This window comes from Dasypus novemcinctus, chromosome 15, assembly GCF_030445035.2.
Source record: "Dasypus novemcinctus isolate mDasNov1 chromosome 15, mDasNov1.1.hap2, whole genome shotgun sequence".
Taxonomy (NCBI): Eukaryota; Metazoa; Chordata; class Mammalia; order Cingulata; family Dasypodidae; genus Dasypus; species Dasypus novemcinctus.
The window spans coordinates 90,889,205-90,912,829 of record NC_080687.1 but is presented as its reverse complement, the minus strand read 5'-3'; the positions used below and the strand labels follow the sequence as shown (position 1 = coordinate 90,912,829).

Here is a 23,625-nt window from a genome sequence, read left to right as displayed (position 1 = left end):
CTTAGGCTTTTCCTGGAGACTGAGGTTAACAGGAGTAGAGGGCATACTAGGGCTAGTGCCCTTCACCTCTTAGGCAGATTGCAGAGATAACCCTGTGGTTGGCAGGAAGGGAAGAGGGGGGCTTTACCAGCAGCATGAAGAGCTCACTGGCTGTCTTCTTCCAACTGAGGCAGATCTGTCAAAGGACTTTACTGAAATAGTTCCCCTGAGAGACAATGTGTGACTGGAAAGGGAGGAGTCAAAGTCATATTTTAGCAATACAGAAATACAAAAGTAGTTGGATTCTGGGCTGAGGTATAAAGATATGGTTCTTGCCTTAAAAAAAAAAAAAAAAGATACACTAAAATATCTTGTAGTATAGCTGCGGAGCCAGACTACCTAAATTCAAATCATATCTCTGACACTTAATAACTGTCTGACGTTGGGTAAGCTTCTTGACTTCTCCATGCCCTGCTTCACTTCTCTGTGAAATGGAAATTATACATTAATAGTATCTATCTCATAGTGTTAAGTAGGTAATATCAGTAATCTCTTAGAATATCACCTGGCACAGAATAAACACTATGTAAATATTTGGTGGTTTTTTTTAATATTATAGAATAGTGTGTAGTACAAAGTCAGGACTATGTAAGTGTTTGCCGTTGTAATCAAGTGAAAGAACAAAGCAAAGCAAAGAGAAGGCATGTTTCAGAAAGCAGGTAGAATTAAGAGTGAAATCTGTGATCCTGAAACCTATATAAAAGACTGGAGAGAAAATCACATTTGTTTTCATCACAGTGCCTGAAAGCATCTGAACTGATCTGAGGTGGCTGTGTGTGTGTGTGTTAAGCAGAAAGGACAAAGTGTAATGCGTGAACAGAGTGAATAAATTCAGGGCTCAGTGTCAGGGAGGGCTTCATGAAAGAGAGAAGTTTAAGGTGAGTTTTGAAGGAAGGAAGTGACATGGGAATTTAGGAAAGAATCATAAATTCCCAAGGGTGATTGTGACAACCTTTAAATTGGCTGAGTCAAGCTCTCAGGATTTTGTTTAGCTTGACAGGATGTTTCTAGATGGATTTGAGGTCTCCTGATTTAGGAAGCAATTTAACTTTGTTTTTCTTTCTTTTGGCTTACATATATCAGGCTTCAATCCTGTAAAATTTTGGTTTTGGAAAACAAATGTAGCTAATCCACACGTACTTTGTATTTGACCAATCTTTAGGAAAGATACTGAGTGATTTTTCAGACTTCTTTGTGGAGGATTCCTTATATATGCCTTGCTGTTAGGATAATATTTCACTTCTTTTGACTTACAGAGTTTATCATGACTTTAGTATGATTTGGAAAGTTCACCAGTTCTATAAAATTCAACTAAGATTTTTTAAAAGGATTAGTCAACTATTTAGAAAAAAAAAACCCGTATGTATAAATGTTAAATAGGAGTGATGATTTCCAATTTCAGAATTATCATTAATCTACTTTTATTAATCATGCAAACTTATACTGTTTTCCTCTGTGTAGGAATAGGCAGGCAAATTCAAATGCCCTTCTTCCTATAGCTGGTAAGGCCATTAACTCTGCCAATTCACCACTCATTTGCTGGGTTGGTAGAGAAAGGAATTCTTTCAACTTCATCTGTCAAGGGAGAAAAATATCTGCGCCTTCATCTGATCAGTTACTCTTGGATACAGAAGAGACTGAAACATGATGCTAAATCTGCTTAGGTCTTATACTGGCCATAATTGCCCTGGGCAGAAGTGCTGTATTCCCTCCATCTATATCCCTGGCAGAAACTGCTCGCCCATCTTGGCACTGTCTCTCAGATTCTGGCTATAGTCTCAGAATCTACTTTATGATAGTACTGGATGCACCTGCTAAATGTAAGGTATTGTCCTAAGCATGTAACCTATATTGCTTTAATTATTGCAACAGCTCTATAAGACTTTACAGATGAGGACACTGGGGATCAAAGAAGTTAAGAACTTACTCAAGGTCATATGAGCTGAAAAGTAGTGCAGCCAAGATTCATGTACAGTTCTACTTTCCTCCAAAAATCTCACACTTAAGCATTGTGTTTTAATTTCTGACATTAATGATGAAATGTCACCCCCATTCTTGTGAGGTATTAGACAGTTAACTTTCAGTATCACCAATACTTAACAGGAAAAAATGAAGAAAAGTGAAATCTTATCAAGGTAGGCTATTTTGTAGAAATAATGAAGGTGAACTGAAAAAGGGAAGAAAGGAGATTATAGATGCAGAAGAATGCCAGGTAACAAAGAAATCTGTCTGGAATATCTTAAAGAAGGTAATGAGGCAAGCTTACAACATAAATAATTAAAAGATCAGTAACAACACAAAAGTTGTTTGATAGGGTAATTGTGTTAAAATTGATAGCAAATTAGAATAGAGGGAAGCTGTAAAATTTCACCAGGAAGAAATATCTACAGTGTTTAGAAAAGGCATAACAACCTGAAAATATAGGCATTTAATGAAAATTCATCATCTGTAATTGCTATGTAGTTGTTATGGTAGTACTATAATTATAGTCTATGTGCAAGTGGTCTGGAAAAACAATTAGGACAATCAAAATATTTATACTGTTCCATAATGAAACAGGTATAACATTGCATGGCAACTTTGAAATGTCTATTATTTCTTTAGTTTGATTTTAGAGTCAGACATAGAAGATTACCAATCCTAAATTTAGTTTATTTGTGAGAAAAAGCATCAAATGTTTCAGGATTTTGTGTATAGAAGCATAGCTTTCTTGGAATGTCTGCATTGTAACATTAATTTTGTACTTTATTCTTTTGTCTAGCTATGGCTAAACAAGGTGCATCCTCATTGACCGATGCTGTAGAGCAAGTTGCAAAGCAACAACAATCACAAACATCAGAGATAGAAAAAAACAAAAAAGTTCTGTTCCATTTGCAGGTAACTTATTTCATACAGTCTTCAACATTTCTTCAAAACTATATTAAATTAGTGCCAGGGAAGTTAATACAGATTCTTAATTTGGGGAGGCAATTTTAAATTCATATTTTTCATATTTACTCTCAATTATTTTGTTATCTCTAAGTAAAGTCTATATGAATATTCCAGACTCATGGAACATTTTATACTCCCAGTATACAATTTAACCATGTCATTGTATTGTGATATAAGCATGTAAAATTCAAGGTATCAAATAGAATTATTTTAAATTCACTTCTATTTGGTAGATTTTTTTTCCTTAAAATGCTGAATTGAAGGAAAGTTCAGTTTTTGAAACAGTTTTATTAAGACTATGGCTTGTGAGTTACTAGTTGTCAGTGGACATTTCAAGTAGCCATCCTCTGTGTCTTACCTTTCATGATAAAACCAAAATTCCACTAAGGGAATCTGGAAGCCACATTTGGTCTTTGCATGCAGCATAATTAGATCTAACTATACTCTGTGACTATGGCTAAAGAAATCAAAATGAAAACATTATTATGTGCTTCATGACAGGTGTTATGAAATATATCATAGTAATTAAAAGAATAGGTTCTGGATCAAGTTTAGTTTCAAGGACAAGATTTGCTACTTCTAGTTTCATGATTTAATTTCTGTGTGCCTCTGTTTCCTCATTTATAAAATGGAGACACAAGTAGGACCTGCTTAAAAGATTCTTTATCAGGATTAAATGAGTTAATTTTTGTAAGTATATGTAAGGCACCATTACTGGGCCCTAGTGAAGAGCATAGGGTCTGATAGTGACATTGGTTTAGATGTTGATGCATCAACAGATGTATGGTGATAATAATACTACCATGAACTTCTTATAAACATTTGCATCACATTAGTCACTTCTATAAAGGAATACATTTATGCTATAGAACATAATACAAAAATAATAATGTCTTTGATTTCTTTCAAGAAATTTTCTGTAAAACTTCTCATTCTTCAAAGGGTTTCACAGACTTGATTTCACTTATATTGAGGACCTGCTTTCTACTATGCATTTTGCTAAACATTGTCCTTATCCTTAAGTTGCTCACCCTCTGTGACAGTTTGATATTGTTTATGAATTCCAAAAATAGACATTGGACTGTGTTTGTAAACTGGTCTGTTCCTCTGAGTGTATTAGGTTGCATTAAATTCAGAGGTTTCACTTTTACTTGATTAAATTATGATTAGGGCTTTTATTCAGCCACATCAGTATCACGTTGAGTCCCTACCCCTTTGTGGACAGGAACTCACAGAGAAAACTACATGGCAGACGAGAGAGTTTTAGTTTTGATGCTGGAGCCCTGGGAAGTAAATACACAGAGAAGAAGAACAGGGAGAAAGAGAGAGCTCATTAGACACAACAGAGACCTCAGGAAGGGAGATGAACCTGAGAGTCTACAGCTGACCTTGTGAAGAGACCAGAGCAGCTGCACCCGGAAAGAAATGAGCCCCAGGAGATAGAGAGGCCTTATACCAGCCTACCTAAGATAGGAAGAAGCTGGGACCATGGAGCCTTAAGAGGAAGAAGAAAGGCTAGACCCTCGCAGACATCGCTTGCCTTCGTGCTCCAACACGTGGCCAATGACTTTGAGTGAGAAAGTACCTTTTATAATTTACCTTGAGTTGGACTCTTTAGGACCTTGTAACTGTAAGCTTCTACCCCAAATAAATACCCTTTATAAAAGCCAACAGAGTTCTGGTACTTTGCATCAGCACCCTTTGGCTGTCTAATATATCATCTCTTGGGAGGAAGACAAAGAAGCAAACAAGTAATTATATACAGAGCAGTAGTGTCAATAATAGAGACATGAATACAAACAGATGTGATCAAAAGGAGTGATGACGAAGTGATGTTTCAGTGGAGTTTTAAAGGACAGTGGAGTTTACTTGAATGATAGGGTGTCTGGAGGTATCTGGAAGAAGAGGAGAATATTCCATTTCACAGAAGACTGAAGTACATTGGGACATCCATAGATCAGAAGTATTTGTTGGTGGTATAGCTTAGGTTGTGTGTTGTGGTGGAAGGTGTATTCTATGATAAGAAACTTGGACTTTATTGTAATGGTGATGGGGAGTCTTTGATAGATTTTAAGGAGGCAAGTAATAATTATATTTATGTTTTAGAAAAAAATGTTAGGTGCATAAAAAGCACTTGACAAAATCCAGCATCCATTCTTGATTAAAAACTCTTGGGAAATTCAGAATAGAAGAGATCTTCCTCAATCTAAAATAGGGCATCTATATAAATCCTACAGTTAACCTCATCCTATTGATAAAACACTGATTAGTTTCTCCTGTATATCAGGAACAAGGCAAGGAAGTCTGTTCTCACTACTTCTCTTCAAGATGGTATTGGATGTTCTAACCAGTGCAATCATTCAAAGGGAATAAATAGAAGACAGCCGATTAGAAAGGATCAGTGGTTGCCCGGAAACAGGAAAGTAAGGAGGGAGGGATGAATTATAAAGCTGTAGGAAGAAACTTTTGTGGGCGATAAACATGTTTATTATCCTAATTGTGGTGATGGTCTCATGACCATATAAGTGTGTCAAAACTCATCAAATTGTAAAATTTAAATATGTGCAGTTTATTTATATCAATTATACTTCAAAAAGCTATTTTTTAAAAAAGGGAATGAGAGAAAGAAGAAGGAGAAGAAAGTGGGGGAGAAAGATAATTCTAGTGAAATGGTAGAAATAGACTGAAGGAGGAAGAGGCTAAAGCCAGGGAGAAAAGTTAACTGTCTATTCATTAGTCCATGAAGGAGAAGAGATGATGGTTAAATCAGTGGAAATATCATTTCTGCTCACATTGCTCAACAGAGTTGATATCCTGACCTAGCTCTCAGGGCATGTTTCTTTCCTGACCATTCGATGTACATCACTTATTCACTCATTTAATCAGTATTTATCAAGCACCTATTTGGTGCTAGGCATTATTTTAAATACTGAGAATTTAGTGTTAAATAAGATAGACCAGTTTTCTGAACCTATAAACCTTTATCCTTTACAATATGGTAAAGTAATAAAGAGTAATGGGAGTGGAGGGGTGTGTGGTTAATTTATGATTCAGGTTAATTTATTACTTCAGAGGAGTAATAATAAAGCTGAATTGAGAAAGAGGATAATAGCTAGGGGTAGAGAAGTTTAAGGCAGCTGGAACAACAATTTTAAATGCCCTCAGATGGTGAAGGAACTAGGCACATGTGACAGAAAGCCAGCTGGAAGAGGGGAGAGTAGTAGAAGATGCAATGGCTGGAAAAGTCGATAGGGACTAGAGCATATTTGCCTTCCAAGCCATATTAAGGAATTTGAATTTTATTCTAAGTGCAATGGAAAGCCACTGGAGGGTTTTGAACAGGGAAACAACATGATTTATGCTTTAAAAGATTCTTCTGCCTAATATATGGAACCTGGTTGGGGAAAGGCAAAGGAATAGAAAAAGGGAGACCAGTTAGAAGCTAAGCCATGTTTACAAAGATTGCTCAGAAGAGGATCTGACCTTGTATTTTGGAGGATCATCTGCCAGGAGGGTGTTAAATATGTTTGAAGAAGTAAGGGAAGGGGAGGATCAAGAATGACTGAGGTTTTTGAGCATCCAGGTTAAAGTGATGAAGTTCACTGAAATCAGGGATAGGGAAGAAGAGGTTTGGCATGTAAATTAAATGTTCTTTTCTGAATAAATTTAGTTGAGATGCCAGTTAGACATTCAAATAGAAATGTCAGCTGGGCATTTGAAATATCAAAGCTGGAGTTCAAAATTGAGGTTCATCATCATGTTGTATTTGTCAGTGTACTTGCCTCTCTTGTTTCTGCCAGGAAAGGGTAGACTAGGTCTGCTTGTTTAACATTATGTCTCCCTCCCAAAACTATAAATGTATTAAAAGAGGGTGACCATACTAGATAGAAGAAAGAGGGATGGACGGTGTATTAAAGAGGTATTTTGGTGGGAGGATCTATAGAATTTAATGAACAGCTAGAAGAATAGTGAACAAAGAGAAGGGAGGAATTAACGATGGCTCCCAAAGTGGTACCATTAAGTTTGGAAATGTAAGGGTGTAGTAATTTGCATTTTTAACCCAATTCTTCATCTCTCCCTATATCTGTATCTTGGAAATGCCCTCCCATAATATACTTCCCCATCCCTTGACTGTGAGTTGGCTCATGTGACTAGCTGAGATGTTAGCAGATGTGATTCAAACAGAAACTTGAAGAGACTCTTGTTTGATTGGGCTTCTACTCTTCTGCTCCTGCCATTATCATGAGAGGGGCATGTCTGGACTGGCCCAATGAAAAGTAACGTGAAGCAAAGACAGTACACCTCAGTCAGCCTAGCTGAAGCCAACTTCACCTGACAGCCAGCCAACTCTCAGACATTTGAGCCAACCTAACCAAGATCAGTAGAACCACCCAGCCACCCACGCTGATCCCAGTCATATGAGCAATAAACACTTTTCATTGTATGTCACTAGGTTTTATGATGGTAGCAATGGTAACTGATTCAAGCTGGAACAGATTGGAGGGAGGGCAGGGTATTAGTCTGATTTTTTGACATGATGAATTTGAGATGTCCAGTGGCAGCTGGAGCTGGAATTCAAAAGCCGCTAATATTTTGTGAATCAACTGCATATACGTAGCTCAGGATGTGAATAGGGTATGGTTACCAAAGGAACATATACAGAGTGAGAAGGGGAAATTACTATGACTGACCCCTGAGGAGCACCTCTATCTGAAAGACCATTCTCATTGAGATTGAGAAGGGGTGCTCAGAGATAGGTGAGAAGCAGAGAAGAGTGGAGGTGTGAAATCTGGGTATTAATAAAGAAACACCAGTCAGCAATGCTGAATGCCAAATACCAGCATATCTTTATACTCATTTCACAAATGAAGGAAGTAAGATCTGGTAATTTGGCATGATCATACCAACCAGTAAATAGCAGTAAGGGAGCTATAGCCTAGGTCTTTTGATTCTTAACCTAGGGCTTTATCATTTATATCAGGGGCTCTTCATAAGGGGTCCATGAGCTTGAATTCAAATTAAAAAAAACATTCTTGTGGGGACATGTTGGTGTGGGTGTGATATATTTATTAAATAATACTGTGATATTAAATATATCACAGTATAGTGTGGACTTAGTAAGGGGTCTATGGTTTTCACCTGACTGGCAAAGGGGTCCATGAAACAAAAAAGGTTAAGAGCCCCTGATTTATATCATAGTATCTTTCTTCATTGTGTATATTTGATACCCATAAATATATTATTAAAATTATTGTTAAAATATCCTTTACATATAAATGTTAATCAAAATATAAAAGTTTAATATTTAGAATTTAGATGAACATTAAAAAGTAAGAAGTATATAGCTCTGGGTTCCCTCTGAGATAATAAAATTTTTTTTTACTTTATTGCATGTTTCTTTCTATTATGCTACAATTTTTCTATATTTGATAAATATATACTTTTATGTTAAGTGGTTTTCTTACATGCATTATGAATCAAAACAGTGACTTTCCTCTCATGTTGAGTATCATGAATTAATAATGATAATATTGAAATATATTACAGAATGAGCTTCATGAGCTTGAAAAACAAATAGCATCTGTCTCTGCAGAAACAAAAGAAACAGAGAAGCAGATTTATCAGCAAGATGCTGCCATAGAGAATACCAAACTTCAGTGTAGAGACCTGGAAACTCAAATCAAAGCCTTACATACAGAAAATGTAAAACTTAAATTTGACATAGAAGCAGCCCAAGAAGATTTTGAGGAACAAATTATAAGACATAATGTATATTATGCAAAAATAAAAGCATATAAAGATAGTTTGGGGCAAGTAGAAAGCAAATGGTCATTCATGACTGAACTCCGTGAAAAACAAGATATTGTTAAAAAACTAAAGACAATGAAAGAGGAACTTACGCAAGATCTCCAAAATACAGAAGGAAACCAAATAAAACAAGTACAGGTTTGAAATATCATTTATCAAAACTTTCTAGATTTCTTCTTTTTTTGCAAGCCCACTTATGAAATAAGAAATATATCATCAGTTCATAAAATACCCATCTGTGCTCTAATTAGATTCAGAAACTATTACCACAATTTTTTAAAACTTGAAAAAAAAATATGCATGAGTTATGTAACAACTTTGCCAAATGTGCAAATGCATAAAGAAAACCTCCCCCAAATCCCCTGTGGATTTATAAAAATACATAGTCAAACAAAATCACAGTGAACAATTAATCCTTTTGTTGCAGAATATGTGACTCACAAAAATGTTGAAGTCATAGCATCAAGACTAGTGGATCTAGACCAATTCAAATCAATTCAGTATGCCTAATACTCTTAAGCAAACAATATGAATTAATAATTACAGCTGAAGCATTTTTCTATTTCTCTTACTATTCTTTGAAGACAGTGGGAGATAACCAAATTAAGATGTCTATAGTTCCTTCCTAGAGAATTAAACGTATCCTTTACACTGTTGCTAGATAATTGCCCCCAGGACTACCACTTTCCTTTATGTCTTATTTTCATTTAGGTTTTAGTTCTAAGTTTTCTAAACTAAGGTTGGTTTGTTTAATGATAGTTCTTTATTCTATACACCTAAAAATAGAAGTAATATGCTAATTCTGTTTATCAAAATTAAATGTGATGGCTAGTTTTCTTGAATTACAGAAACTAAAAATTTTGGATTTACCATTCTTTGCTTGACTTGTATGTTTTAAATTTTATAAACACACAGGAAGACATTACAAAGCTAAAGGATAAAATTATAACTGTGAAAGAATCTATCACTGAAAAAAGTTGTTTTCTTGAGGAAGAAAAAAAGGCACATGAAAAATTAAGAAAAGAAATAGAGGTAAGTTTTAATTATCTAGTTTTAGGAGACCATTTTTTAAACTTATACTAAATTTGTATTCCCATAGTTTACTCTCAATTCTCAGAATAGCTAAAGAACAAAAAAGTCCAAAAAGCTATTGAGAAGTCCAATTCATTAATAGATATTTAGAGAAAACTCCCTCATTCAAAGATCTTTAAATATATCAATGTATTCAGAAAAGCAAGCATACACTCTTATTTAAATATGGCCTAGAATTCTTCCAGGTCTTATTCCATCAATAACTTGTACCTGATTAATGATTACAAAGAAAAGGTTATTATAACCAAAAAAGGATGGCATTCCTAGGTAGATATCAGAGACTCCTTAAAATAGAGTGAAAGACAATGGAAGTTATTGCTATTCTAAACCATTGAACTTTATATTTGCAATTACCAAAAGTCAAGCTTAAAACCTGATAGGCAAAATTGAAAGTGAGACTAAATTTTTGAAGTGTTATATTATTTAATACCACTGGTAAACTTTTACTGTTATTGTTTAGATGAATTGAGAAAAAAAATTAAAAAGGATTTTTCAGCTACAGGCTAATAAATAATTCATCTTTAAAATATTAATTTGGAAAACAAAAAAATGCATGTTTTAACTTCTGACTAATTCGACAAAAAAAAGTTTCAGAAGAATTGAAAGCTAAAACCCTCAACTTCATATAACTTTATCCTTTATCATTATTTTGCCTTGTATTTTACTAGGAATAAAAATAAATCAATATTTCTGCCCTTCTAGACATCAAAGTTTATTATAAAACTATAAATAGTAGGACAATATGTAATTGGCACAGAAATAGAAAAAAATGATTAATGAAACTGAAAAAAACACATCCCGAAATAACCCAGGCATAAATGGTGCAAACAAAATAAGTTAAACATATGGAAAAATTAAATTTTAAAATAAAATAAAATTGGATTTCTACTCAACAACACACCCACACATACTACACACACACACAAACTATTCCAGAGGATAGAAGAAAATTTAGGAGTATCAGAGAATTATTTATTTATAAAGACAAGAAATGATTTGATATTTTTAGATTACTTTCAGTAATATCATAAGTTTCTAGCTATTGAAATGCACCATAAAAATAGAGAAGACAAGATTCAGTTTGAGAGAAAATAACTGTAACTCATGTAAATGATTAAGAAATGAGAGAATGTCAAGCCAGTAGATCAGTAAGTAAACAATATGAAAAGCTTTTTGTGTGTGAAACATGAATTCCAAAAAACTATGGAAAAACCACATTAATAAAGAATTGCTTATTAAAACCACCATGAGGTTCCATATAAGCCCATCAGATTAGCAATAGCACAGTCTATAAGACCTGGAGCCACTGAATACACTGTTGGTGTGAGTATAAATTGGTAAAAGCATATTGGAAAAGAATTTGAGGTTACCTAGGAATTTTTATACTAACATGCTTTATCAAGGCATGATTGTGATCATTGTAAATGCACAGATTTTAGGTATTTTAGGTGTTTAATTTGATGAATTTTGAGTAATACAGACATATACTTGGGTTACTATCACCTAAACTCAAAATATAGAACATTTCCCTCAGAACGTTCTCTTGTGCCCCTTTACTCAGGGACTCACTATTTCAATTTTTAAAATTACCTTTATTCGTATATAAATACTGTACAATTCACCAATTTAAAGTGTAAATGTCAATGGTTTTAAGTACATTCACAGATATATGTAACAATCATCATAGTCAATTTTAGAATATTTTCTTCACCTCAAAAAGAAACCCTACTCTTTAGATATCACACTTTAATCCTCCTATACCCACCCCTAGCTAATCTGCTTTCTGTCTCTGTAGATTTCCCTATTCTAGACTTTCATATGAATGGAATCATATAATATGTGGTCTTTAGTGACTGGCTTCTTTCACTTAGCATAATGTTTTCAAGTTCATCTGTAGTTGTAGCATGTATTCTATCAGTACTTCATTACTGGTATGGCCAAATAATATACCATTGTATGGATACACGACATTTTGTTGACCCATTTATCAGTTCATGGACATCATCACCTTTTGGTTATTATTTACAATATTTCTATGAACATTCATGTCCAGGTTTTTGTGTGGACATATGTTTTTATTTCTCTTCAGTATATACTAAGGAGTAGAATTGTTGGGTCATATGGTAACACTGTTTAATCATTTGAGGAACTGCCAGACTATTTTCCAAAGTGACTACATTACTTTACATTTCCATGAGCAGTGTATGAGGACTGCAGTATCTCCAAATCCTTGTCAAACTTGTTATTATCTGATTTTCTGGGTTTTAAAAAATTATGGTAATATATGTTAACCCAAATTTCCCATTTTTAAAGCGTATAATTTTAGGCGTATAAATCATTGGAATTAACTATATTCACAGTATTGTATACCATCACCACCATCCATTACCAAGACTTTTTCATGATCTCAAACAGAAACTCTATACCTATTAAGCAATAACTTCCTGTATCCCCTTCCGTCAGCCCCTAGTAACCTCTAATCTATTTTTTGTCACTATGAAATAACTTAGTCTAGATATTTCATATAACTGGTATCATACAATACTTGTCCTTTTGTGTTTGGCTTCTTTCATTCAATATAATTATTTTCAAGGTTTATCCATGCTGTAGCATGTATCAAAACATCATTCCTTTTTATGCCTCAATAATATTCCATTGTATATATATTCCACATTTTTAAAAAATCTATTCATCTGTTGATGGAGACTTTTGTTGTTTTCACCATTTGACTATTGTGACTAATGCTGCTGTGAACACTGATGTACATATATGTGTCTGATTCCCTATTTTTGTATATACCTAAAAGTGGGATTGTCAGATCATATGGTAGTTCTGTTTAACTTTCTGAGGAACCACCAAAGTGTTTTCTTTAGTGCTACACCATTTTACAATCCCACCAACAATGTACAATGGTTCCAATTTCTCTACATTCTCATCAATACTTGTTATTTTCCATTTTTAAAAATAATAGTCATCCTAGTGGTTATGAAATGGTATTTCATTGTGGTTTTGATTTCTATTTCTCTGATGAATAATGTTGTTGAACATCTTTTCATTTGGTTATTGGCCATTTGTCCATTTTCTTTAGAAAAATATCAATTGACATCATTTGCCCACTTTTAATCTGATTGTCTTTTTATTATTGAATTTTAAGTGTTGTTTATATATTTAAGATATAAGTCCCTTATCAGGTATTTGATTTGCAAACATTTTCTCCCATTTTGTGAGTTGTCTTTTTACTTTCTTCATGATCTACTTTAATTGATAAAGTTCAATTTATCTATTTTTTTTCTTTTATTGCTCCCGTTTTTGGTGTCATATCTAAGAATCCACTGCAAAATCCAAAGTCATGAATGTTTAGCCCTATATTTTCTTCTAAGGGTTTTATAGTTTTAGCCTTATATTTATGTCTTTGATTCGTTTTGAGTTACTGTTCTATTTCTTGTCACCATACATTAGTTTTGCCTGTTCCTGATTATGAAATCATATAGCATATACTCATTTATGTCTTTCATTTACTGCTCAATATGTTTTTGAGACTTATCAAACAGGATGCATATATCAGTAATTTGTTCTTTTTATTGCTGAGTAGTATTCCATCATAATGAATAAACTACAGTTGGGTTAACCATCCGCATAAAATTTTAAAAATGTTTTGATCAACGTTTGGATTGTAGCCAGTTTTATGGCTATCTGAGTAAAGCTGCTATGAATTCTACTCTTAGTATATGCCTTAAGTAAATTCATGTTCATCTCTATAAAAAGCTACGTTATTAGAAGATTGTGTTATCTGCATGAATTGAGAACAATATCATAGTGTCCATTGACAGAGACTAAGTGTAATAAATAAAGTGAGGGAAAAGAAAACGTTGAGAATGATTGCAATTTTTAAGCCTCTGATAAGAAGAATAATGGTATCATTTAGTCTGATCCCATTTTGGTCAGAGAACATATTCTGTATGATTTCAATTCCTTTTAATGGGTTGAAGTTTGCTTTATGGTCCAGAATATGTTCTATCTTGGTATGTGTTCCTTGGGTCCTTGAAAAGAATACATTTTCCTTTGTTGTTGGGTTCAGTGTTCTTGTTCTATAAATGTTAATTAGATCCTGTTGATTGATGGTTCTGTTGAATTTTTCTATCCTTGCTGATTTTCTGTCTAGTTGTTCTATTAATTGCTGAAAGAGATATTAAAGTCTCCAATTAAAATTGTGGATTTCTCTGTTTCTCCTTTCAGTTCTATCAGTTTTTGCTCCACATTTCTGGCAACTCTATTGTGTGTATTTCTGATTGTTATGTCTCTATTATGTAACATTGGTTTCTATCCCTGGTAATTTTCTTTGCCCTGATGTATACTTTACCTAATATTAATATAGCTACTCCTGCTTCCTTTTGAGTAAAGTTTGCATGGTATATCTTTTTCCATCCATTAAATTTCAACCTACATATATCATTATATTAGAAGTGAGTTTCTTGTAGACAGCATATAGATGGGTGATTTTTAAATTCACCTTGTCAATCTCTGTCTTTTAATTAGTGTACTTAGACCATTTACATTTAACATAGTTTTTGATATGTTAATGCTTAAGTCTGTCATTATATTTTTTGTTTTATGTCTGTTCTATCTGTATTTTGTTTCTGGATTTTCTTTTTCCAGGCTTCCAATGGATTACTTGCGTGTTTTTTTAGAATTTCATTTTGAGTTATCTAATGGTGTTTTGAATGTGTCTCTTTGTATAGCTTTTTCATAGATTGCTTTAGGTGTTTCATTACATACCATACAACTGTTGGTGTCATTTTATCAGTTTGAGTGAAGTATAGAAATCTTTCTTTTCCTTACCGCTCTTTACCTTCCTCCATCTATGATTATCTTGAACAGTTCTAATACATACATTAACTATTTTAGGCAGTGTTATAATTTTTGATTCAACAGTCAAACATAATTTATAAAATTCAAGAAAGTAAGGAAAGTCTATTGCTTTAATCATATTCTTTCCTCCAAGATTTCTTATTTTAGCATATCTTTTCTGTTTAGATAACTTTTAAGTCCAGTCTTTTAGGCTAAGTCTGCTGGCAACAAATTCTCTAAGCTTCCCTCCTTCTGAAAATATTTTGAGTCTCCTTTCATTCATGATGGATATTTTTGCTGGATATAGAATTCTGGGTTGACAGTTCTTCCACATGTGAAAAATGTTGCACCATTTTCTTCTGGCCTCAATGATTTCTGATGAGAAATTCACTGTCATTTGAATTGTTACTCCCCCTTTTGCTGCTTTCAAGATTTTTTTTCTGTATTTAGTTTTCAGAAGTTTTACTATGATATGTTTTGGCATGGACTTCTTTGGATTTATCCTGTTTGGTGTTCTCTTGGCTTCTTGATTCTATAAGTTTGTCTTTTGCCAAATTTTGGGATTTTTTTCAGCCTTTGTTTATTTGAATACTTTTTCAGTCCCCTTTTTCTCCTCTCCTTCCAGGACTCTGGTGATTCAAATGTTAGGTCTTTTGTTATAGTCCCGGGGGTGCTATTTCACTTTTTTTTTTTTTTTTAGTATATTTTCTTTCTGTTGTTCAGCTTAGGTAATATCTAATGTTCCCTCTTCCAATCTACAGATTATTTCCTCTGTCCTCCATTCTGCTGTTGAGCCCATCCACTGAATTCTTCATTTTGGTTATTGTATCTTTTAATTCTTAAATTTCCACTTGGTTCTTCTTTTTATGTTGTATTTCTTTAATGAGACTCTGTTTTTTCATTTGTTTCAAGTATGTTCATAACTGCTCAGTGAAGCATTTTTATGATAGCTGCTTTAAAATCCTTGTCAGATAATTCTAACATTTTTATTAACCTGTTGTTGGTGTCTGTTGATCATCTTTTCTCATTCAGTTTGAGATCCTCATGGTCCTTTGGATGAAAAATTGTTTTTATTGTAATCTGAACATTTTGGGTATTATGCTGTTAGATTCTATATCTTTGTTACTTTGCCAGGTAGTGATAAACATCCAGGTTCTCCAGTAAGTCTCCATCGACACCCAGGGTGGGGGACAGGGCTTCTTGTTACTACTGGCAGGAGTTGGAATTTCAGCTGCCCTCTAGACCTCTGCTGATACCACCCTAGATGTGAGTGGAAGGACTCCTCATTTCCACTCCACTTGTGGCTCTAGTGACACAGTGGAAGACTGGCCTTGTTACTGCTGAGTGACAGTGAAAGTTTTGACTCTCCACCAGACCTCCTCTGACATTCCCCTTGCAAAGAGTAGGAAGGGTGCATCATTATCACTACTTGGGGGTGGAAGCAGGCCTGCCATATAGGCTCCATGGATGCCATAGGGTTAGGCTTGCTACTGCCTGGTGGGAATGAAAGTCCTGGCTCCCCACTCAGTCATCTTTGACAACAACCCACAGAGTTTGGGGAACCCCACTATAGCCCTGTAAAGGTGGATGTTTAGCCTCTCCACTCAACCTTTGCTGGTGCAGGTATTGTTGGGCTGTAGTTTTGGCTGTGCTGTTTGATTTGAGTAGAACAGTTACCACCTAAAAGTTTTCTCTCTTGCAAGGCTGCCCTTTTCCAGATCCTTTAGCTAGAGAGAACAGGATTTTCTTGTATCTTTTTATTTTCTGTGCCTATTGGTGTTTCCAGGTTGCTGGCTGCTCCAGTATCTAGTCTTAAATATACAAGGGAAAAAGAAACATCAGGGAACTCACCATCACATTGTTCCTTGGTTCCTGAGTTTCCTAGCTACTATGCCTTCTTCTCTCCATCCTTCATAATTTTCTTATGTTTGTTTTAGAGGTTTTTAACTGTACTGAACAGGAAGAATAGGGAAATGTACATCTACCCCATTTTGCCAGAAGCAGAAGTGTAAAGGGGTATTTTTGGTGGGAAAGGGTAATGTAAGTGGCCATTAATTATGAGATTTAGATATGTCACTGAGCTTAAGACTTTCATATTTTAATGTTTTCATCATAAAACTTCTTGTCCTGAAATTTAATTAACTGTTTTTAAGCTTTCATAATAGGGATAACTCTCTTAAGATTCTATTGGGCTTTTTAATTTTAGTTCTATTACTTCTAATACATTTAAAAGTAGTCTTCAATTCCATAGTTAAAAGAAATGAAAACTTAAGAAACTAGAGATACTAAATTACATAAAGTACTAAGTTATACACCTGAAGGACAAATACAGCCAAACCATTGGCTTGAGAACATTGCATTATTTTCAGTAATTGAACTTATCCCTTGATGAGAGTTAATATTGATATAAGTAATCTCCTCAAGACAACCAACTTTTTAAAAGAAGATAAATTTAAATATCAGAATATTTTTATTACTTATATATGAGTATGTGTAGAACTGCATATATAAGACTATTTTTCCTTGAAGCTGAACAAATGTAATTTAATACTACAAATTGTTAGTATCAGACAAAAAAAAAGCATTATACTAAGTGAAGGAGACCAGACAAAGAGTACTACATATTGTATGATTCCATTTATACAAAATGTAGATATAAATCAATTCATAAAGGTGAAAGGAAATTAGTTGTTATGTTGGTCTGAGAAAAGAGTGCTATGGGGTCAAGCTGCCCCAGGAACCAATGAAGCTTCTCCCAACTTTCTCCTTTCCCAGAGGTAGCGACAGAGTCACAGCTGTGTGGAATAATCCAAATCATGCAGGCCTAGACTGTGGTTGCCCAGAGAGACTGATGAAGCTTCACATCCCTTTCTCCCCTGCCTGGGGCAGGGATAGAGCTGCAGGTGTGGACAGCAGTCTATGCAGTGTGGGTCCAAGATGACTGCAGTTGACCCAGAAGACTTCAGATTATTCAATTTGTGGCAGCCAAAGGTACCCAACATTACCTGGATAGGCTGGTACAGAGCTAGCCAGCCTCCTCCCTGCCAGAGGTGGGGCTGAAGCCTAGGCTAGGGCTGCAGGCAGATCTGCATGAAAGAAACCAGTTCCTACTGTCACTGTGATATTTGGTCAGCCAGGCTTCCCCTCAGGCTGGGGGTGGAGTCAAAATGGCAGTCGCCAGCCTCTTTCCTTTCCAACAAGTCTTCTCTGTAGATGGGTAGCCACCTCCTTCCATTCCTTCAAGGATGTTGCAGGATGCCCTTCTGGTCTCCTGAAGCCCCCAAACAGGTGCTTCAGCTAGCTCAGATAGCTCTGGGTGTTTACTAACTGCCCTGTAGCAGGATGTGACTCTAAGAGCCCCTTACTCCACTGCCATCTTGCTGGTTGTCCTTTTAATGTATTTTTAAACCTACCCATCGTGTCTTTCATTCCCATAAGGTCTGTTACTTCTCTTTGCAGACATTCAAATTGTTCTTTATGCTTACCCAGTGTCTTCTTAATATCTTTTATATCTTCAGTCGTATTTTCTTTAAATTCTTTAAATTGATTTAGGAGATTTGTGTGATTATCATTGATTAATTGTCTTAAAATCCTGAATCTCTTCAGGATATTCGGTTTGTTCCTTTGGCTGGGTCATCTCTTCCTGTTTCCTAGTATGGTTTGTAATTTTTTCCTGATGTCTAGGCATCTGATATATTGGTGAATTTACTCTAATGGACAATTTCTCTTTCTTGCCTATTGTTATTATTTTTTTTTTGAAAAGCCAATAATCAAATTTATTTGGAAGGGTAAGGGACCTTGAATAGCAAAAATTGTTTTAAAAAAGAAGAACCAAGTTGGAAGACTCTCAATTCCTGACTTTAGATCATATTACTTAGCTACAGTGGTTAAAAAAACAGTATAGTATTGGCATAAGGACAGACAGATTGACCAGTGGAACCAAATTGAGAACTCAGAAATTGGCCCTCACATCCACAATCAAGCGATTTTTGACAAGGCTGTTAGGCTCACCCAGCTAGGCCAGCAGAGTCTCTTTAACAAATGGTGCTGGGAGAACTGGATAGCCATATCCAAAAGAAAGAAAGAAGACCCCTATTTCACACCTTATACAAAAATTAACTCAAAATGGATCAAGGACTTATACAAAAACAACTATAAAACTCCTGAAAGCAAATATAGGAAAACAGCTTCAAGATCTTGTGGTAGATGGCAGTTTCTTAAACCTTACACCCAAAGCACAAGAAACAAAAGAAAAAATAGATAAATGGGTTCTCCTCAAAATTCAACACACTTATACCTTAAAGAACTTTGTCAAAAGAGTGAAAGGGCAGCCGACTTAATGGGAAAAAATATTTGGCAATTACATATCTGACAACAGTTTAATATCCATGATATATAAGGAGATCATTCAACTCAACAATAAAAAGACAAAGTATCTGATTTTAAAATGGGCAAAAGATTTGAAAAGACAACTGTCCAAAGAAGACATACAAATGGCAAAGAAACACATGAAAAAATGTTCAACATCACATGCGATTAGGAAAATGCAAAGCAAAACTGCAATGAAATATCATTTCACACCTATTAGACTGGCTGCTATAAAAAGTAGGAAAACTGTAAATATTGGAGAGGATGTGGAGAGATAGGAATGCTTATTCACTGTCAGTGGAAATATAGAATGTTACAGCCACTGTGGAGGACTGCTTGGCAGTTCCTAATGAAGTTGAATATAGACTTGCCAGGGGACCCGGCAATAGCATTGCTAGGTATACACCCAGAAGAACTGAAAGCAGCAACACAAATAGATATCTGCATACCAATGTTCATAGCAGAATCATTCATGATAGCCAAAAGTTGGAAACAACCCAGTTGTACATTAACTGATGAATGGATAAACAAATTGTGGAATATACACAGTAAGCAGCAGTAAGAAGAAATGAAATCATGAAATATATGACAACATGGATGAACTTGGAGGACATTATGCTGAGTGAAGCAAGCCAGATGCAAAAGGAAAAATACTGTATGATTGCCCTATTATGAATTAAATATATTATATATAAATATATTATGTGAAATATGAATATGGGTAGAGCTGCATATATAAGACTATTTTTCCCTGAAGCTGAAGAAATGTAATTTAATACTACAAATTGTTAGTATCAGACAAAAAAAAAACCCATTATACTAAGTAAAGGAGACCAGACAGAGAGTATTACATATTGTATGGTTCCATTTATATAAAATGTAAATATAAATCAATTCATAAAGATGAAGGGAAATTAGTTGTTATGTAGGTCTGAGGAAGGAGTGCTATGGGGTTTGGAGTCTTTCTTTTTGGAGTAATGCAATTGTTCTAAAATTTTTAAGATGATGAAAGTACAGCGTTGTGATTATACTGAAAGTCAGTGATTATACATTTTGGATAGAACAGTCAGTCACAGCAGCCAAGTACTGTGGGGAAAGCATAGAGAGACTGAGAGATGAGGAACCTTCTTGTTTGTGTTTTTGTTTATTATTATTATTACTGAAGTAATGGATATGCTCTAATAATGATTGAAATGATGAGTGCATAACTATGTGATTATAGCAAATACAAGTGAATTGTATGCTTTATTAATATGTATCAATAAAATTGATTTTTTTTAAAAAAGGTAGACTTTTGAACTGGAAAATAGTTAAGAAGTCATCCAAGAAGCACACAGAGAAAAAGGAAAACATCTTTGAAAAAATTGCATAGAGCCCCAATGACATGTATGATTATATTAAGCCATCTAACACATGTGTAATAAAAGCCCAGAAAGAGAGGTAAAAGAGAGAGAAAAGGTAACAGAAAAATATTTGAATAAATATTGGCCCTAAACTTCTCCAAACTTGATTTAAAAAAATAACTTACAGATTTAAGAAATTCAGCAAAACCTAAGCATGTTAAGTACAAAAAAAACCATAACTAAGACCAATATAGTCAAGATGCTGAAGACGAAATACAAAGAAAAAGCCTAAAAGCAGTCAGGAAAAAACATATATACATAAGAACAATGGTGAGACTGATACTTAATTTTTTAAGTCAGAAACAATGGAGACTTGGTAAAAATGGAAGAGATCATTAAACTCCTCAAGAAAATGTTTTTGAGCAAGAATTGTATATCTAATGAAAATATCTTTCAAAAATGAAGGTGAAACAAAAACATTTTCAAGTAAGCAAAAGCTGATGAGAAAGCAGATGTGGCTCAAGTGATTGAGTGTCTGCTTCCCACGTGGAAGGTCTCAGGTTCGATCCCTGGTTCCCTCTAAAAACAAAAGCAAAATAACAAGTAAACAAACAAACAAAAAGAAAACCAACTCAGGGGAGCTGGTGTGGCTCAGTGGTTGAGTGCTGGCTTCCCATATACAAGATCTGGGTTTAATCCAGTACCTCAAAAAAGAAAAAGAAAAAGCTGATGAAATTCTTTCTAGTAGACTTGTTCAAGAAATGCTAAAGAAGGTTCTTAAACTGATAGGAAATAATACCAAGAAGGAATAAAAACACTGGAAATGGAAATATGTAGATAAATATTTTTCTTTCCTTGAATTATTTAAAAGTCAATTGACACTTAAACACAAAAACAATAATGTATTTGGGGTTTTATAACATGTAGAAGTAAAATATATTCACTAATAGCATTTTGTTATAAAGTTCTTACATTTTATGTTAAGTGGTATATTTATAATTCAAAATATATTTTTACATGTTAAGGATACATATTGAAATTCTTAGACTAATTTTAAAAATACACCTAAGTATAGCTAGAAAGACAAAGGGGGAAATCAAATGGAACCAATGAAAAAGACTTGTTTGTGCTCATTTCAATAGCATATATACTAAAATTGAAATAATACACAGATAATTAGCATGGCCTCTGCACAAGGATGACACACAGATTTGTGAAGCATTTCATATTCTTAAAAATTAATTTATAGTGATTAAAGTCATAAAATGGTTGCTCTGGGATGAGTTTTATATGGGGGATTGGGGTTAAATGCAAATAGGCATATGGGAACTTTCTGGTATGAAGCAATTATTATATATCTGAATTGTGGTAGGTATTATATGTGTGTATATAATTTCTAAAATTCACTGAAACTAACCATTAATATCTGCATTTTAGGTTAATTATACTTCAGTAAAACTTAAGATACACAAACACACACACATACTTGATTAACCCAAAAGAAGTCAAAAAAGAAGGAAGAAAAAAAATAACAGAAAGGGACTAATTGAATATTAATATTAATTACATTTATTGTAATTATGAAACCCAAACATATCAATAGTTACATGAAATGTAAATGGGCCAAACTTTACAATTAAAAGGGAGAGAAAAAAAATAAAAGGGAGATATTATCAGTTTAGATAAAATAAACAATTTATAAGCATAACTTCTTTACAAGTGATGTACTTTGATTATAAAAACCCAGATAAGTCGAAAGTAAAAAGATAAACTAAGAAGACACCAATTCTAAGAAAGCTGTATGTGTCTATATTAATAAAGAATATTTAAAGATATGGACTATCAACAAAGTTAAAGAGTGTCAATCAGTTTATCCAGAAGGAATAGGAATCCTAAATGTATATGCACCTAATAAAAGAACTTTAAATTACCTAAGTAAAAACTGACAGAGTTAAAGAAAGAGACAAATCCACAATCATATTGGATCTTAGCAACCCATTTTGAGTAATTAATAGAACAATACAGAAAGTCAATGAGCATATAGAAGATTTGAATAACTTATCTACCAAATTGACTTAGTTAACATTTATAGAACACTCGATCTAACAATGATTACACTTTATTTTTAAGTGTACTGTCAACATAGATAATACACTAGGTGATAAATTTCAAAGAATTTGAAATTCTCTGATCACAGTAGGAATCAGTTAGAAATCAGAGGCAATAAGATAGCTAGAAAATATATAAAAATTTGGAAACAAGGCATTACAATTCTAAACAACCTGTGAGTCAAAGAAGAAATCACAAAAATAAATACAACATATGAAAAATTGTAGGCTGTAGCTAAAGCAATGTTTAAAGGAAAATTTACAGCTTTAAATGTTTATATTAGAAAAAGAAAAAAGGTTCAGAATAAATTATCTAAGCTTCCACTTTCAGATAAGAATTCAGACAAGCTTCCACTTTCAGCCAAAATTAAATAGAAGGACTGAAATAACAGCAGAAAACAGAGAAAATCTATAAAGCCAAAAATTGAAAAGACTAATAAACTTGATAAACCCAGAGCAATACTATTCAATCAAATTAAAAAAAAAAAAAAAAGAGACAGAGAATAGTACGGATATCACTTCAGGTGCTATAGACTTAAAAAGGTGTTAAGGCCTATTATAAACAAATTTATGTCAATGAATTTGACAACTTAGATGATATGGACAAATAACTTGAAAAACACATATGCCATACTAACAAGAAGAAACTGCTTTTATGTTTAGGCGTATGAGTCATTTCAAATTAAGCTTTATAAATGGTGTGTTTTAGAAATCAGTGAAATTTATTTCATAATTAAACCCTCCATGTGAGGAAAGCTTGAGAGTGACATAACTTTCTGATGAATTCTATACAGACCCTTTCAGACAATGGAGAAGGGAACTCCTTACAACTCATTTTAGGAGACCAGTAGAAACCTGATACCAAAAAATTGACAAAATATTACCAGAAAAGTGATTACAGACCACTTTCCCTCATGAACATAGATGCAAAATCCCTAATAAAATATTTGCAAATTGAATTTAGCAATATATAAATAGGCTAATATATCATGATCAAATGGGGTTTATCCCAAGAATGTAAGATTGGTTCAACTGTCTCTAATGAAGGATGTTAATGTGGGAAAATGTGGGAGTGGTAGGGAGTGGGG

General features: G+C 33.9%; 1 protein-coding gene and 1 non-coding gene across 2 annotated transcripts in view; both read left to right on the top strand.

Moving 5' to 3' along the window:
• The window catches only part of CCDC122 (coiled-coil domain containing 122), a 48,912-nt gene that overhangs the window by 17,976 nt on the left and 7,311 nt on the right, over positions 1 to 23,625 (top strand). The window contains exons 2-4 of the mRNA XM_012524877.4: positions 2,801 to 2,916; positions 8,518 to 8,916; positions 9,694 to 9,810. Of these exons, the coding sequence (XP_012380331.1) occupies positions 2,803 to 2,916; positions 8,518 to 8,916; positions 9,694 to 9,810 (630 nt within the window). The 5' untranslated portion in view covers positions 2,801 to 2,802. The remainder of the gene's footprint in view (positions 1 to 2,800; positions 2,917 to 8,517; positions 8,917 to 9,693; positions 9,811 to 23,625) is intronic.
• LOC111763997 (U6 spliceosomal RNA) lies at positions 21,556 to 21,662 on the top strand. Its single transcript, XR_002796708.1, has one exon. It is a non-coding gene; the product is annotated as a U6 spliceosomal RNA (small nuclear RNA).